The sequence below is a fragment of the Sinohyriopsis cumingii genome, chromosome 9 (assembly GCF_028554795.1).
Source record: "Sinohyriopsis cumingii isolate HCF-2022 chromosome 9, ASM2855479v2, whole genome shotgun sequence".
Lineage (NCBI taxonomy): Eukaryota > Metazoa > Mollusca > Bivalvia > Unionida > Unionidae > Sinohyriopsis > Sinohyriopsis cumingii.
The window spans coordinates 122555443-122573996 of record NC_142969.1 but is presented as its reverse complement, the minus strand read 5'-3'; the positions used below and the strand labels follow the sequence as shown (position 1 = coordinate 122573996).

The 18554-nt window shown below is 33.9% G+C and overlaps 2 protein-coding genes across 9 annotated transcripts in view; one reads left to right on the top strand and one right to left on the bottom strand.

The window, feature by feature from the left end:
- LOC149792818 (poly(rC)-binding protein 3-like) overlaps positions 1 to 11644 on the bottom strand; it is a 274568-nt gene extending 262924 nt beyond the window's left edge. For 6 of the 8 annotated variants that reach the window (XM_089971275.1, XM_089971288.1, XM_089971285.1 and 3 more), the window contains exon 1: positions 11520 to 11644. The gene's annotated coding sequence lies outside the window, so the exon portion shown is untranslated. The remainder of the gene's footprint in view (positions 1 to 11519) is intronic. The other 2 variants (XM_089971276.1, XM_089971280.1) reach the window with 1 other exon arrangement.
- A 243-nt stretch (positions 11645 to 11887) lies between these two features.
- LOC149792817 (molybdenum cofactor sulfurase-like) overlaps positions 11888 to 18554 on the top strand; it is a 117683-nt gene continuing 111016 nt past the window's right edge. Inside the window, exon 1 of the mRNA XM_089971271.1 lies at positions 11888 to 12057. Within this exon, the coding sequence (XP_089827397.1) occupies positions 11988 to 12057 (70 nt within the window). The 5' untranslated portion in view covers positions 11888 to 11987. The remainder of the gene's footprint in view (positions 12058 to 18554) is intronic.

Sequence of the window (18554 nt, the reverse complement as noted above, 5' to 3'; positions counted from 1 at the left end):
CAGTCAATGTTGGAAAACTGTCAATAACTGTAGCTACACCATGATGAGGAGTCCATCACAACAACTGCCTGACAATCTCAGACAAGACAGACAAATTTACTTAAGTGCATGAAACCTGCTGATTGAAACGAAGAGAACATTCCACTTAATAATTTGCAAAATACAAAAAAGAATTCTTGTTGGAAAAAGTTAAATGATTAACAGAAGGTATAGGGTGAATTTGTCATTAAAACTGGATCAAATGTGTTATAATTATGATATAAACATAAGTAAAGATAAATGTTAATGTTATATAGAAGAAATCATGTTATTCTGGTCAGTCCATAGAAATATTTGTTACGGGATATTTGATTGGCAGCCTTCATATGCAGTCAAGAGATTTTTCATTCTAATATAGCACATCATGGCCCAATCTTATCACCAAGAAAAAGAGTACATTAATGGATGGGTGCATGCAGGCTAAAACAGAAAAAAAGTTTGCAAAACAAATTTGTGAAGAAAACCAGAATAAAGCTTTTGTACATCTTGTTATAAAAGTGACACAGGAAAATGATGAAGATAGTAATTTTTGTTTTAAAAATGTGTTCACACAAGTCTGCCCATGCCAATTTTATGCATCTCTGAAGCACACAAGTCCAAGAATAACAGTAGTAGAAATAACTTTTGTAAAGGGGGGGGGTTGGCAAGTAGTGGAGTGGTCTAAAGTGCTCACCATTATGGATCATTGCTATCTCACATCTGTCTGTGCGGGTTCAAGTCTCAGGTTTGGCCAATGCGGGTATGTGAGAAAGTTTGCCAGTAGCTTCTCATGGGTTGGTGGTTCTTTCTGGGGTTGTTCGGGTTCTTCCTCCACCAATGATACTGGCTGCCATGTATAGCATATCTTGTGCTGAAAAATGATGTTAAATCCTACAAAAAAAAACAACAACTTTTGTAAAATTCTGCCCTCATGAAAACCTAACCACTCTGATCCTCTTAACTCATTCGGCCCTGGAGGGTTTTGTCGTTTTTGCCTGAAATGTGAGTAGGAAAGACATTTTGGGGGCTATTTCTGAATGCATCGTTATACACCCACTTTCAACAGATTTTCCATGAGACTAATGCCTAGTTGTATTAGAAACATCATCTTCCATTGGTTATTTTGCTTGTGCATGAGCAGAAGGGTAAAAGTTGGAGTTCTTTTTATAAAATAATTTCTTTGCTTAATGGACCCATTATTTTCATATGGAGACCACTCTTTATTCCAAATGCCCACCTTATCCTAGTTTTTGCAAAGGTTCACCTGTCTGTGTGCAGTTCAGACTGGTCTGCCTTAGATATGAGACCAAAAGGTCTAAAATCCCGACACAAAATCGGATTAAAACCACCAGCGAAATTTAGGTGAGAAAAAAAAAAAAACGGGTCCAAAAAATGAGGTTTTCCCCTCTGTATTTTGTAGTGCAACCAGAACGTCCAGATTATTTGGTATCATTGTAGAGCTATATCTGTCTGCTGTTTTGTAAAACCACCCATTTTGGTGTATCTTAAATGACCGTAATGTTGCAGAGCTCGGGAATAGGGTACAGCCTCATCACGCCTTCAGTCGGGATTGGGGCTGAATGAGTTAATGCAAGGTGGCATACAAATTGGATTCAATCCGGTTAGGTCCTTCAAAAGTTACATATTCCCATTTAACTCCAGTGCTGACTAATTATCTATTGGTCTTTATTATAATAATTCCCTTGTTTTTTTTTTTAGAATTATTTGTTTTAAATCTAGCAATTAATTGGCTAAATATAAAGTGTGCATTCCTGCAAGTGTATCACATCAAAATCTTAGCTCATTCTGTCACTATTTCATCCTCAAAAATACATATATTGGTGAGAGCTAGTGACTTTACTTTGCAACTTCATTTGCAACTTGCCAGGAAATCCAACAGTTATATTTTGGATCGCACAAAACATGTTTTAAAATGAAAATAAACTGCCATCTGAAAGTTTTTATTTCCTTCCTTGCCACAACAGTGTTGTCTGGAGACACATGGGTGTGGTGATGAGAGAAGAGATAACCCCAACCTCACACACACATGCACACCCAGTGAGCACTACAACATTAGGTATAAAATCCTTTTAGACTGGATAGCAATCACACACTTAGCCTGTAGCTGATGGACTCGAGGTGCACATGGGAATTTTTCTTGGGCACAGCATAACAATTTTCTGAAGCAAGGATAGCAGCCTAAAAATACACTGGCATAATTTATAGGACTAGAAATTTAAAATGAAGGTTGTCTGCATGTATGATTAGCTAATCCACTAAAGCTGCTAAGGGGGGAGAAGGGCAGAGGCAGATTTTTCCAGTTCCTGGGATTATTACTGGGCACAGCAAAGCAATCTTCTGAAGTTAAGTATGGTCAGCTTCTGGAGGTGGTAAAGCTAGAAATTTAAAACATGGTCATCTGCATGTATGCATAACTAAGCCACCCAAGTTTCAAAAATGAATGAGACAATCATCAGTTTTATTCACATGGCATTGACCATTGGATTACAAAATGTTTTCAGAAAGAAAAACAAGTTGTCCCTCAAACTAGCTTTGAAAAAATGCTGCTCTCATTTTATATATATATATAAAAAAAACATTTATATCCATTATACAAGTCAATAAATTTTCTGGAGCTAAAATAAAACAAAATATCCCAAGTTGAAACAAAAGCCCCCCCCCCCTCCACACCAAGGGGTGTATATATATGTCCCTAAGGTGCCAACTATTTGGGGCAGTCATGGCTACCTTATACAACAGCCTTGAACCAAGAAGCAAGCTGAATACAATTAGAATACATAATGCCCACTAGCTGGACCACTCTTTGTAGGGTTGCCTGGCAATAAGGTGCCAAGCAGTCTATTGGAAATGACTGAAAGCTGGCAATTACACCAAAGAGTATATTGGTGAGAAACCTTCAGTGAGAGCTGTCTGACTCGCCCCCAATATGACTGTTATGTTGCTTGCCTCTCCAACGGAGCAGGGAACATGCCAAATAGCACATTTTGATGTGTAGTAAGTAGTGGCATGATGTGAGAATAAGAATCTTTTCCACAGACAATGCTTGACAGATTTAAAATTCAATCTGGATATTTTGTTTAGGTACTGAAGTAATCTATGTATCAATACTTGGTTATGTATATTGTTCACTGTGTGTTAATAGCCTGTTCAACCATTAGGTATTACAGTATTCAGTGTGTAATGGTAAACAGTGGTTTGATAGGTAATTAAGTATTCAGTGTGTGTTAATACTCACTCGTATGATTAGGTAATAAAGTATCCAGTGTTTACAAATACTTCGTTGTTTGATTTGGCAATAAGTTTTCAGTGTTTACTAGTTCTCTGTTGTACCATTAGGTAAGTGGTTCCCAGCCCCATGGTTGTGACAAAAATCAGGGTCATGAGGACATTCTGGAGATGTCTTTGGGGAAGGCAAAACTCATCAAAATGTGGAATTGTGGTTGATAGGCTCAGAAAAACCTTTATTGAGTGGCAGACATAAAAGGTTGGGAACCATTGCATTAGATATTAAAGTATTTTGTGCATGTAAATACTCCGTTGTATGATTAGTTATTTAGCATGTACCAACTCAGCTGTACATTATGTATAGTTTGGCATTTACAAATATCCAGCGCACCATTACTGTTATGAAATAACCTAAATTTGCATACAAAAAGCAACAGCCTTGAACAAAATGAGATATAATGGGATAAGGTCACAAGAGAGACTAATACTGAATTTCTGAGATCGTAGTAAGCTGGAAAACGCATAATATTTTAATACAATATAATTATGCTGAGTCACATGTCCTATGTATGACCAGCACAATACCACCTAATTTCTGCTAATTGTTCTATACGAGATGCCATGCTGCTTTCTAATGACAAGTCCATTGTACTAAGTGGGTGCTCTACAAATATTATGAAATTCCGAGAGAGTAACAGGTGTATGGTGAAGTTGTTTGCAACTGCAACATGCACTGTGGAGAAAAGTTATTTTCATGTAGTGTGGCTGAAACTTCTTTGGAAATAGTACTTCTGGAAATTGTAAACTAAGGACACAGCTTCCCAAATTTACTGCTATTTGCTCAAAAAAATCAGCCTGAATTTGTCTAAGGTACACTTTCATTAGCAACTATTAAAATAAGGAAATTGAATTTTGCCAGACTAACCAATACCAGCTTCTGAAAGTGAAATGAATGGATTACCAAATATATCAAATGTATGTTATTCCATTTTTTGTACAACTTGCCTACGAAGTCCAGGAAGTGAAAATGACCACGTTTTACAGGTGCACGTCTTATCCAAGGCCAAGTTGTATAACCCATACCACACCAATCAATCATACCAAAATAAAGGGAATTAAAGGTTCTTTTAACAATACATAATATACAATTGTTTTATATAGTCAGTATACCCTTCACCAAATACATAACTACAGTTCCACCTAAGCTTGTTTGTGAAGTCTGTATTCCACATATACAGAACATACTGATTTATATATGGGAATATACCAAAAATAGGTGAATGAGACTGCAGGGCAGCTCCGGCTGCTTCATCTGAACATTCTTTGCCCTTAATACTAGTGTGACTAGGCGGCAAACAGCACAGATTATGTTTTTCAGATTTTACGAGCACATTTTTATGTAAGATTTGGAATACTGATGAGGTTATGAAATTTAAAGACTTCTATAAGATGATGAATTTTTGAGGAGAAAATGTGCATATGGCCATAATTTCAGAAACTGACTGGAGATGGTGTCATAGGGTGTTGCAACAGCAGATCCAGCCTTTCCCATCTTTTGAAATGTCTGTACAGATATGTATATCCAGATACAAGTCTTGAATTTATGTACATAAAACCAACTATACTGTAGTCACCGTATTATAAGGTGACTACAGTATAATGATATTACACGAGTCCATCATTAACCATTAACACTTGAATGAGAAAACCTAATAAAGACAACAATTTTCAAAGCTAACAAACTTTTAAGAACATTTCATTCTAAAATGAAATGAAGACATCTTTAATTCATTCTCAATTAATTTTTTTAACTTGAGATTTGGAAAGTGAAAGTTTTCAAAGATTCTAAATCTGATGGCAACAAAATCCACATCCAATCATAGTCATAGTCTTATATACCCAAAACACAGAAAGAATTTCAAGTATACAATATTGGCAGGAAATTAGTTCTAATAGGTTACAATCAGTAATTAACAAGTAGTCTATATATCCTGTAGTTATCCAACATATTACATTGTACATTGTATCAACTCTGAAAATGCTTGATCAAGAAACTAAAATTGCTTCATTATCCTTGCTTGGTTGCATGGCAACTGAAAAAAAAAATACAGAGATGTATTGGAGATCGTAGAATTGATTAGGAGGCATCAGCTTGCAAATTCAATTTCTGAAATAATGAACCAGGTCAACATGGTTAAAACTATTGAACATTTGCTGCCAAAATGATACAAGTGAAACAAATAGGCCACTGTTTCCTTCTAGACTGCACAAGGCAGAAGTGGGCAAGATCATTCATTTGGCTAATAGCTGCTTAAAAGACAAATCCACGAGTAGCTTGCCATGAAATCAGCGTCTACATGAAGCACTGTGTAGAAATTTCTTCCAGTACTGTAGACAGCTAAAACAATTGTTTCACTGTTTCTTTAGTGCATGTGTCTTCATATATGTCTGAAAGCACATAGACATCATCTGTTCCAGAGGCAATTATTAAAATAAGGTCTACTCCTTTTCATATCTGTTCCTAATCAGTTTCTATATCAAATCATATAATACATGATACAGACTGAACATCTGTTTACTCAATAAAAGGTCAAATGGGATTCAGTGACCTACTTATAACTGGTGATCATATCACAATCAGAAGCACTGTATATCTACATGTCTGTACACAAATACATGATTGAAAGTTTAGACTGTATGTTAAAAGTTATTTTGAAAAGGTATTTCCAGTGAGATTTTTCAACTAATACTATGTGTGTGAAATGGAAAGGTTTGGTTGGACCACAGGTAGTAATTTCCTTGTAAATAAGTAGTAATTTTAGCTTTAAATTTTAACACTTTTTAAGTATTAACAGGGTTAATATATATATATATATATATATATATATATATATATATATATATATATATATATATACATACACACACACAAATAATACTATCATACAGGTTAGATAATTTTAAATTCATATTCTACAGAGATTCAAACCCACTTCCATGGGTAAACAGCACCCACCACCTTGCCTGCACACGAGTCTATATTCCCTCACGACTAAGCTCACATCACCAAAAAATTACGCTACTCAATCGGTTTTATATGCATTTATGTGCAGCAGACATACTCACATAACGACCAAGTAATTAATTCTCATCTATCTACACAATCATTCTGGATTCCTATGAAAGAAATAAATATACACCAAACAGAATGGAAAGTGATATTCCTGGATTCTATAGAAGAATGCTTGATAATAGTAGGCAGAATGAATATTTTAATACAAATAATACCTGGGTTCCATTTAAAAATTCTCTAACTTGTACGATACACACATCACATAAACACATACCTCATACATTTTAACAAGCTGGACTGTTAACATTTAGAACATTTTTTTTAAGTTGGAAGGCTTTATCTTCCTACATTGTTTTTGCAATGGAATACGTCTATATTTTTGAACATTAAACTGGCATCATATAGCCATGATTGTGCTGACATGCCATTAAACCTTACAACAGCAACTACTACTACTACTACATTCTAAGCCTGAATCCTGATGTATAAAATTCATCTATTCATAACAAAGTTCTATAAATGCTTTTTGGATGAAAAAAATCAATTTTGAATACCAAAAAATTCTTATGTACGAAGTTTTGGGCTTCTTAAGCGAAACGTACTAAAACGAAACCGACTTTTCTACCCAACAACAACAAAAATCAACAATAACAATGAACCAAATCCCCCAAAAGGTCATTTACAGTAGTGGATGTTACTACTCTATCAGGAAAAGAGACTTCTTTGTTGTCTGAAAAAAGGACAGACTGGTGATCTTTCTCAAATGCAGCCATATTGTAGAAATGAACTGCATACTAATGCATTTTGATGATGTGTTTCCAAGACAAAGGGAGACCAGTCCCAGCTGTTTTCTCACTTTAGATTAGATTTTTCTGCATCAACAGAACCATGTATGCCCAACTGCTAATCCTGGTTTTCCCTCATAAAGAGGCAGTGTACTGCTGTAAATATGCAAAAGATGCAATCACGGTTATATATTCAAAGTAAAAATTTACCATAAAGGCAAAGAGAATCAGTTAATGACAAGCTCAGATTAAATGAATTTGAATTTTTCATTACAGACTCATACAAGGTTAAATATTAAACATGTATATCCTTTGCATTTTTCCTTGTTTAAATTATGTTCATAACCAAGAGAATTAACTGGTGTCATCTCCACGGGGAATGTTTGCAATGAACACTTTATAACTAAGAACAATGTCTGAATTAATATCTACAATATTAATAAAAACTTCTACAATGTTGACTAAAATTTCTCAAATTGTGACAAAATACCTTAATTTAAAAAGTAATGGTCATACATTTTCTTCCTGCTTCCAGCTATGTCTTGGACATGCTTAAAATGTCTTCACAATAGTAAGCCAACGAACAAAACACCAAAAAATTTAAAATTACAAGTCGCTCATCTGTCTCAGATGCCTCTTCTTATGGAAATAATGACTAGAAATATCCAAATTATTAAATACCCTTTACAACAGTCAAAAATCATTAAATTTATGTCTCAGCTACACCAGTTAAGTTAAGAATGCTGAATCTATGTAAGTCATTAAATTGCAGAGTACATGATATTGTGTGTTTAGTATTGATTTTTCAGGTATAAGAGACCAAACAGTTTAATGACAAAATGATAATTAAATGCATGTATATTGATCATGCAGGCTGCATGAGCTCTCCACAAAGTATCACATAGCAAAAAAAAATCCATTTCAATCGAAACAATCATGTACATGTAAAATTTGTACAATGCAAAGCATACAGTAAACCAAATTAATGTATCAATGTGTAAAATGAAAACTTGTTATACTAAAAAGTCAATATTTCAAAAAAGGTCAACAATGTTCTGATATAACAAAAAGAGGCCCAAATGTGGCATAGAAATTTTAAGTGCAGTGCTTTTTCTGAGAATTCCGTCCATTTTTTATTTATAAAGGCCCTAATGCTAGGAAGCTGCCAAATTTTGTCAAATTCTTTTCTAGAGAAAAGACATTTAATGTCTGTTATTATTTTAATAATAGTAGCCATATATGATGGCAGATTCACACTGTTTACATCAATTGCCGGCAGATCACGGTCAATGTGTTTGTTCTACTGATTACTCGTAAAACAAAAATGCAGAGACCCAGATCTGAAAGTGCATTATGCAGCTTGCAGTTAGACTCATCTTATTAAGGATTATATACAGCATGTATTATCTCCAATAAGACTTCAAAGAACTGATATAACATTTTAACATTTCTCAGTGACGTTGTGGTCATACCATCTACTACACACGGTCTGCAGTAAAGTCAACTACACGAATGTGTGCCTACTAATCTGTCCCATCAATTTCCAAAATATGAACCATTCTGAATTTCAAGAGAGTAGTTTCTTGTTCAAACATATTCAAAATCTTCGTAACTAAAGCCACTGTCAGATTTTATTTCCACTTTAACAAGCACAACTTAATATTTAAAGATTTGATCGGGCTTATTTGTACATGTTGCCTCTACTGCAACTTTCACGCAATTTAACATTTTGAAGCAAAAGTTAGCAGTTACAATTTGCATGTATTAAAAGTCAATCACTCTGCAGGTAATGTTAAATTATTTAACACAATTTAAAGTTATAATGAAGAAGCATGCCAAAACTGCTTGCAACATGAATAAATGCTACATACCTCAGTATATTACTGGGGAAGGTACTTAGCTCCAAACACTCACAAAAAATATAACCCGCATAAAATTAAAATTTACAAACTTATGAGATTATATTATGTCACAAATTTCGCTTTGATTCGCTTTAAATCTGAATAACTGCAGTAAAACACATGACCAGAAAAACCAGTACCACCAGGGGACAGAGTCTCAATGCAAATTTTTATTGACTGTATAGTGTTATGACCAGTTCTACAAAACCATGACCTTTAAGTATTCTTGTGAAATAGGTATAACAATAAGTCCCATTTATTAATTAATGTAGTACTTTTCTTTATGTACTTTAATATTTGTGAACTCTTGTACTATGAATTTATCTCATACAAAAGTTGCCACATGTCAACTTTTTATAGATGCAGAAAAGCTCCTGTGTGATTTTTTCCCATCCAATCAGAATGTCAAGTTCTAACAAAACTAAAAATCACATAAAAAATAGTCACACTTTTCAATTTTTATCAATTTTGTTGTGTGTGCAGAGATGTTGCTGTTGAAAGATTATAAAGCATATATGCTGCATTTCATGGATCATTTTGACAGTCTTTTCTTTTAAAAGGAGAACTTGAACATTCATCTCTCTTTTAACTATGGTTGGCACTGTACCAACACATCCTTGTGGAACATGACAGTGCTTTGTGTATGTTAATTGTACAGTACAGATATCCCTGACTTATCTACTTATGATCAGATATACCTTGGAATCTCGCCTTTTCCTGTGAAATCATATACTAGTGCTGGGAATGATTATTTCTGCCATGCCTCTTCTTTAATTCTTACCAGTAACCATGGAAACAACAGGAAAGCAATGCACTAAACAGATGGAATCTTAAAGTTCTCAGAAATAATGAACTTAAGAATATCATTAAGCGAAAGCAAAACAAAACAGAATTATAATTAGGTTTTAGCAATTTAATAACATTTTCTGAAGATCAAAAGTAATTAAAATAAAGATTTTATGAAATACACAGCATTATTACTTTCAACTGCGTGATACACCATGTATGTGAAACAACTGTTTCTCTTTAATTTAAGTATCTTATTAAAACTTAATATATGTATAATTCTGCCATGACCAGTTTTCTACACCAATGAAATATGTATTACTCCATTATTAAACCGTTATGATTTCAATGATTACAAAGACATGGGATAAATAATCATGTCAATTATATTATACTTACTGGTTTGTGTCCATTCTAATTGAATTGATTTTTCTAACACTTTTTTCACACAATGAAACCACTTTTTACATGCACAACAAATAAAACATAAGAAACATGGTAACTGTCCTGTCTGTGATGAATTCTGTACTGTCCACTGTGGTATCTTTGAAGAATATCTTGTAGTTTTAAAACGACAAACTTTCACAGCAGTGGAATCCGACTGTGCAAGAAAATAAATCAAACAGTCACACAAATTTAAATCCCTTGCACGTTAAAGAGGTCAGTTTTTGTTGGATAGCAATACAAGCTACCATTTGGCTTCTTCATCCATCTGTGAAGTATCCTCTTCTGTTATTTCTTCCCTCGCTCGCGTGGGGTTGTATTAAAAGGGAGGCAGTATGCCATACACAAGTATATATATATATGCATAACATCGGGTGGAATGAAGGTGGGTAGTAAATGAACTGCCATACAGATGGGACAAGGAGGAGGATGGATGGGAGGGGTTTGTACATGTGGGATGGTGACAAGAGCCTTAATATCTGAGATATACTAGTATACATAATAGTCCAAGTTTCCTTTAACTATTCCTACCCCTTCCACGCCAATCATAAATGTCCAAATAATTAAAACTTAAGAGTAAAGATCAGTGCAAACTTGGACATGTATGTATGTGCATATGTATGTATGTATGTGTATATATATATATATATATATATATATATATATATATATATATATATATATATGCACTTACAGCATACAAGGAAAGAAAGTTTTTAAAAATCTGCTATGACTTCAGTACAATGTATTACATATTCTAATTGCTAAAACAATTAGATCATGGTGATATAAAAATTATAATGTCAAAATAAATTTGTTTTAAATTTAGAAAGAACATTTTTGCTTTTAAATTTGTATATACTTTAAACTAAAAATTAGGAATGAAATTAAAATAAAAATTACTTTGAGGTAAGCATGCGTATTTCTCATTGGAATTTATAATGGTACCAAAAAAATAGGAAATTTTCCACACAAAAAAATTTCCCATTTTTTCCAATCGAAAAGAAAAAAGCATGCATGCAAGGACAATATATAGAGAGGGTAAATAATATTTTGTGCTTTCGATCTAAAGGTTACTGACAAAGATTACTGGTGCGCTGAGGAAACTGTTAAAACCAAAGTAATCTGCTACTGACTGAGGCTAAATGCTAGTAATACGCTGGTTTGGAAGGCGAGAGGCATAGATAGAGAGAACGGTGTGTAAAAATAAAGGATGGTTAACAGTGACAGGTAATAAGCATATGGAAAAAAGTGTAGAAAACATACCTGGGAATGCTAGCAAGGGATCTGGATAAAGTTAGAGCGGGAACAACAACCACACGAGGATGACAGCCAAATAAAGTATGAATTAGATGCTAACGAGGGAGCGAAATAACTCTGCCGTCGTTGATACGAATAACAGACTGATATCGCGCCGCGACTGAACTTAGTGCTAATAAATCACGATTTTATATCTGCTTATTTAATATAATTTTAAAAGCAATTAAAACTAGTTTTCTAACACACGAATCGTTAAAAAATAAAAATTTGAAGGTTAATTCTCTTAGTTATCTAAATTAGCGCGAATGCGTAGAAACACATCTAAATAAAGAACTACTTGCAGGTCATGACCGCCGTGGTTGATCATGTGACTGTCCAAAATGGCGACCTTCATGTTCCGATTCCTAACCTTGGATACTGAGGGGTTAATTTGTACGTTTTGGAAATACAGGGAAGGAGAATAACTACACCGTCATGGAAAGTGGTGGTGCCTTTAACGAAAATATTGAAAACATTAGAGAATTGGAGTTTCCTGCCCTTAAAGGTAGAAGATCTTTTATAATTGTACCCATTGAATATTTGACAAATGCCGTCATGATGTGCAAGTTTAATAGCTATTGGTAATCCGAAAGGGCTTCATAGGGTGGGGTGAAGCCAGATCTCATGTACAAAACGTAATAAGTGCAAAGTACTATTTTATTTTCTTGAAAAGACTGAATGGAATGTGCGGGTAAAGCCTGCTTTGCGGAAAAGATCTCTAAAGAACTAAAATGGGCAATTCGATTATTCATAGTACACGCAATATGTAAAGGCAAAGAGAATGATTGTAATTAAATATGATGCAGCACAAGGACTAAACAAGATGCAATGAGTGTTGAATTTCATGGGACATTCAGCTCTCACTTTTCTCATCTCTGTCCACAAGAAGTCACCTGTCCTTAAAATTCTAGTTTGACCCCTGGGTTCTCATTCTCTAAAAGGTTGATAACCACTGCTCTATACCTTTTTTAAACTACTTTCAAGATTTTCATGACTGATTAAACTGTCATTTATATTGAAACATAAAGAGGCCTTTGCTCATTTTTTCAAAACTGTGCACAAAATCCATTTTCGTTACCACTCAATGGACTATTTTATTGTGTCCATTACAGATTGTTTGCTAGCATACCAAATACATTTTCATGTACAATGCTTCAGTGACTGTAAATAAAAAAAATGTATGGCATTATTTGTTGTGTAAATTATTATTTTTCCAACTCACTGCTAAAAATGTTACAGCATACTTTATTGAAGGAAACTATCCATTTCTTCAAAGTCAGAATATCATCCACTACCAACATGTATTGAATTGTGCATTGTCAATTAGCCCATAACCCTAATGTGTTCATTAGTTTAATGCTGTTTTTCAATACATGATAGGCTATACATGGCAGCCAGTATAACTAGTAGAGGAAGAACCTGGGAAAACCCTGGTAAAAACAACCAATCCATAGAAACCTACAGGAATGCTTTTTCACATACCCACATTGGCCAAACCCAGTACTAGAACCCACATGGACAGAAGTGAGGTGGCAGTGATCAGTAAAGGCAAGCGCTTTAGATCACTTAGAAACCTAAGACCCAGTAAATATTAATTAAAATACACTTAATACAACAAACAGGTGGCAGGACTAATAAAGGTCTAACATATAGCATGCCAAAACGTAAACATGTTGTTTACTGTTGTGCCTTGTTATAAGATGAATTATGCAAAGCCTAGGAGAAACATCACACAGCTTACTGTATATACTCTCTTATGAGTCCAGTTATAAACTGCACTGACCCAGATCTACCTTAGCATAATGTGCTAACAGATCTGGGTCTGCACAGTTTGTTACGACTTGTTGGTAGAACAAACGACAAAGACCCTGATCTGCAGATGCTTTTTGCTTTGGCAGATCAGGCTCTTTGTTGTTTGCAGTTTGAATCTACTAATAAGCAAGTATATATGGTAGGTCATGTAAATAAATAAATAAAAATCCAGTGTGTTGTTTAAGTCAGGTACTATGTCAATGCCATTGAAGTCCTTGTAGCATGTGAGATACACGATGACATGTGAGTATATGTGGAGAAGAAGAGGCATGTTCGCTAATGATCACAATATTTATAGAATCAACATTTTAAGTCACTAATGATAATAATTAATAATAATAATATTGACAGTTTCATATGATTTGCCATTTGGTATATATGGAAGAGGCATCCATGACCCATTCATCATCATTGTTAAAGCAATGACTGTCACTTTGTAAAATCTCGTTGATTGTATTCATTATAGAATCTTTATAAGCTGAGAATTGCAAGTTTGAGTGATTGTCATATGTGGCGAGGGGCTTGCTTAACTGACTGGTCTGAGATAAACTTTGAAGGAGCAGCTTCTGACATGCTAATCTTTGTTGCTGATTCATTTTCTCAGTTCTCAGAACAGTTTGAAAATGTATACATTATTAATGGTTATGGATTTTTATTTTGACAGCAGGTGAGAGGATACATCCTCAACCTGACCATGGCTAAAAACTGTTTAGTGATACCAATAACTGAAAATAGAAAGCCATTACAAATATTCACACTTTCTATGTTTGTTGCCTGTGTCCACTCAACACTGTCAGTTTGCAACCTCCATCCTTTTGACTGCATTTACTATTAATAATCTAATGTTTGTTGTTATCTACCCATTCATGTAGATTATTTTGTGTCCAACAAAGTGTACATGTGTTGTAAAAAAATTAGTGATTATGATTTTCGTTGCTAAAAATTGGATCAGCCCATGTCAGTTACCATGATGTGTCCTTGTGAAAAGCACTTTACTCCAGTTGCTTCAGCATTAAAATAAAATCCTTGTGTTGCTATGCTTTAAGGCACCAAACCAAATGTGCTGACTATATTCGTTTTGAACTTCTAACATACTCTACAAACATAACATATTATGATCAATGCATGTCAGCTCTGCATGAAATCCACCTGTTCAAAGATTTAAACTTCGACCAGACCACTGATACCAGCTTTCAAACCAGCTTCATTAGACTTGATTGAAAGATTCCCATACTGCATTAGCTACGATGTCGTAGCCTCAACTTGATTTGTTGTGGTTGATGAGGTACAAGTAAGGGTACTAATATTAGTGCTAATACTGCATATACTCGCTTATAAGTCAAGTCAAATGGTAAGTGGCACATATCCTGATATTACCATAGCATAATGTGCCTGTAGACCAGGGCTATATGTTTTTAATTATACTGGTTACACTTAACAAACTGTACAGACCCAGATCTGCTGGTGCATTATGCAGTTTGCAGTTGGACATGACTTATAAGAGAGTATGTATGGTAAATCAGAATTTAAGTCATTATTGACAATAAATAATAGTAACAATAATAACAATAGTAACACTTGATAGTTTCGTATGATTTGCCATTTGGTATATTTATTACTGAGACCCACCCCTAGCAAAGATTTACTGTATTTGACTCAGACCACCGATCTTCACTAAATTTTCTTGCATCTTGTATTGCAAATCTAGATCCATCCGGTATGTTACTATATGTGAAGAAGGTAGTGTGCCTAAATAGATGTAACTAGTGTTTGACAATCCAACTCAGCTCGTGTAGATCCATCCAGTATGTTGCTATATGTGAGGAGGGTACTGTGCCCAAATAGATGTACCCAGTGTGTGACAATAAGTGATGAAGGCATCATTATTGAAGACAAAAACATCCAAAATACCTTGTTTTTTCTTAGTGAAACTTCAGGTTCATGTACTTTATTGATAAGTTCCACTGAAGTTGAACACAGAGACCACATTCAGGCTCTGGAACAAAACATTGTTTGTGCTGATGAACTGATTAGAACTGCAATGTTTGAAGATGGCAAGGCATCACCTGCAAGGTCATGTTTTATATTGTAATAATAATAATAATAATAATAGTACATGTAATAATAATAATAATAATAATAATAATAATAATAATAATAATAATAATAATGACTATTTAAACATGAAACTCATTTGTTCAACAGACCAGTTATTTGGGGGCCTTTTAGAACATGCTGTATAATTTATATATGTTGTAATATCTTTAGACAACATAGCTGTAAGAAAACTAGATAACTCATCTACTACTGTTATAAAATATATACATTAAGGCATTAAAAATGAGTACATAGAGGATTAATACAAGCCATTACAATTAGTAAATAGAAGAGTAACACAAGGCATTACAATGAGTACATAGAGGATTAATACAAGGCATTTCAATGAGTATATAGAGGATTAATACAAGGCATTACAATGAGTACATAGAGGATTAATATAAAGGCATTACAATGAGTACATATAGGATTAATACAAGGCATTACAATGAGTACATAGAGGATTAATATAAAGGCATTACAATGAGTACATATAGGATTAATACAAGGCACTACAATGAGCACATAGAGGATTAATACATGGCATTACAATGAGTACATTGAGAATTAATTTGTCATTATAATGAGTATATTGAGGATTAATACAAGGCATTACAATGAGCACATAGAGGATTAATACAAAGCATTACAGTGAGTACATAGAGGATTAATACAAGGCAGTACAATGAGTACATAGAGGATTCAGATAAGGCATTACAATGAGTACATCAAGGATTAATGCAAGGCATTACAATGAGTACATAGAGGATTAATACAAGGCATTACAATGAGTATATAGAGGATTAATACAAGGCATTACAATGAGTACATATATAATTAATTTGTCATTATAATGAGTACATAGAGGATTAATACAGGCCATTACAATGAGTACATAGAGGATTAATATAAAGGCATTACAATGAGTACATAGAGGATTAATATAAAGGCATTACAATGAGTACATATAGGATTAATCCAAGGCACTACAATGAGTACATATAGGATTAATACAAGGTATTAAAATGAGTAGATAGAGGATTAATATAAGGCACTGCAGTGAGTACATTGAGGATTAATATAAGACATTACAATGATTACATAGAGGATTAATACAAGGCATTACAATGAGTACATATAGGATTAATACAAGGCATTACAATGAGTATATAGAGGATTAATACAAGGCATTACAATGAGTACATAGAGGATTAATACATGGCATTACAATGAGTACATATAGTATTAATACAAGGCATTGCAATGAGTACATAACAGATTAATACAAGACATTGCAATGAGTACATAGAGGATTACTGCAAGGCATTACATTGAATGCATAGAGGATTAATGCAAGGCATTACAAATTAGTTCGTATAGGATGCATACATGACATTATAAATGATATTTGATGGATTTTAACAAGGCATTACAAATAAGACATGGAGGATTAATACAAGGCATTGCAAATGAGTTCATAAAGGATGCATGCATGGCATTATAAATGAGTATAAATGATATTTGGAGGATTTATACAAGGCATTACAAATAAGTGTATGGAGGATTCATACAATGCATTATAAAAGGGTACATATAGGATTCATAAAAGATATTTCAGTTGAATTTCACAGAAGATTCCAGCAAAGTCATTACAAGTGAGTTCATAGAGGATTCCTGCAAAAACATTACAGATGAGTTCATAAAGGATTCATACAAAGACATTACAAATGAGTTCATAGAGGATTCCTGCAAGTCAATATGATGATTTATACAAGGCAATGCAAATGAGTAAATTGAAGATTAATACAAGGCATTGCAAATGAGTACACTGAGGATTAATACAAGGCATTGTAAATGAGTACACTGAGGATTTATACAAGGCATTGCAAATTAGTTCATGGAGGATTCATAAACATTACATGTGAGTATATAGACAAGGAATTTAAAATTCAAACCAGCTTGAGGGCTGCATGATTTTTGATGGAGGATTCATACAAAGGTATTACAGATGTGTTCACAGAGGATTCAGACAAAGACATTACAAATGAGTACATATAGGATTTATACATTGCATTATAACTGGGAGGCATTGCAAATGAGTACATGGAGGATTCATACAAGGCATTATAAATGAATACATGGAGGATTCATACAAGGCATTATAAATGAGTACATGGAGGATTCATACAAGGCATTATAAATGAGTACATGGAGGATTCATACAAGGCATTATAAATGAATGCATGGAGGATTCATAGAAGGCATTATAAATGAATACATGGAGGATTCATACAAGGCATTATAAATGAATACATGGAGGATTCATACAAGGCATTATAAATGAGTACATGGAGGATTCATATGAAGATATTACAAATGAGTACATGGAGGATTCATATATGGCATAACAAATGAGTTCATGGAGGATTTATGAAAGGGATTAAAAAAGAGTACATATATGATTTGTAATAGGTATTACAGTTGAGTTACACAGAAGATTCCTGCAAAGACATGTCAAATGAGTTCATAGAAGATTCCAGCAAAGACATTACAAATGAGTTCATAGAGGATTCCTGTGAGGACATTACAAATGAGTTCATAGAGGATTCCTGCAAGTCAATGTGGTGATTTATACAAGGCAATGCAAATGAGTAAATTGAGGATTGATACAAGGCATTGCAAATGAGTACACTGAGGATTTATACAAGGCATTGCAAATTAGTTCATGGAGGATTCATAAACATTACATGTGAGTATATAGATCAGGAATTTAAAATTCAAACCACCTCGAGGGTTGCATGGGGGCATTTTTGATGGAAGATTCATACAAAGGTATTATAGATGTGTTCATAGAGGATTCAGACAAAGACATTACAAATGAGTACATATAATTATAGGATTTATACATTGCATTATAAATGGGATACATTGCAGATTAGTTCATGGAGGATTCATAAATATTACATGTGAGTATATAGATCAGGAATCTAAAATTCACCACCTCGAGGGCTGCATGAGGGCATTTTTTATGGAGGATTCATAAAAAGCTTTCCCAGGTTTTTCCTCCACTAGTAACAGTGACCACCATGGCTA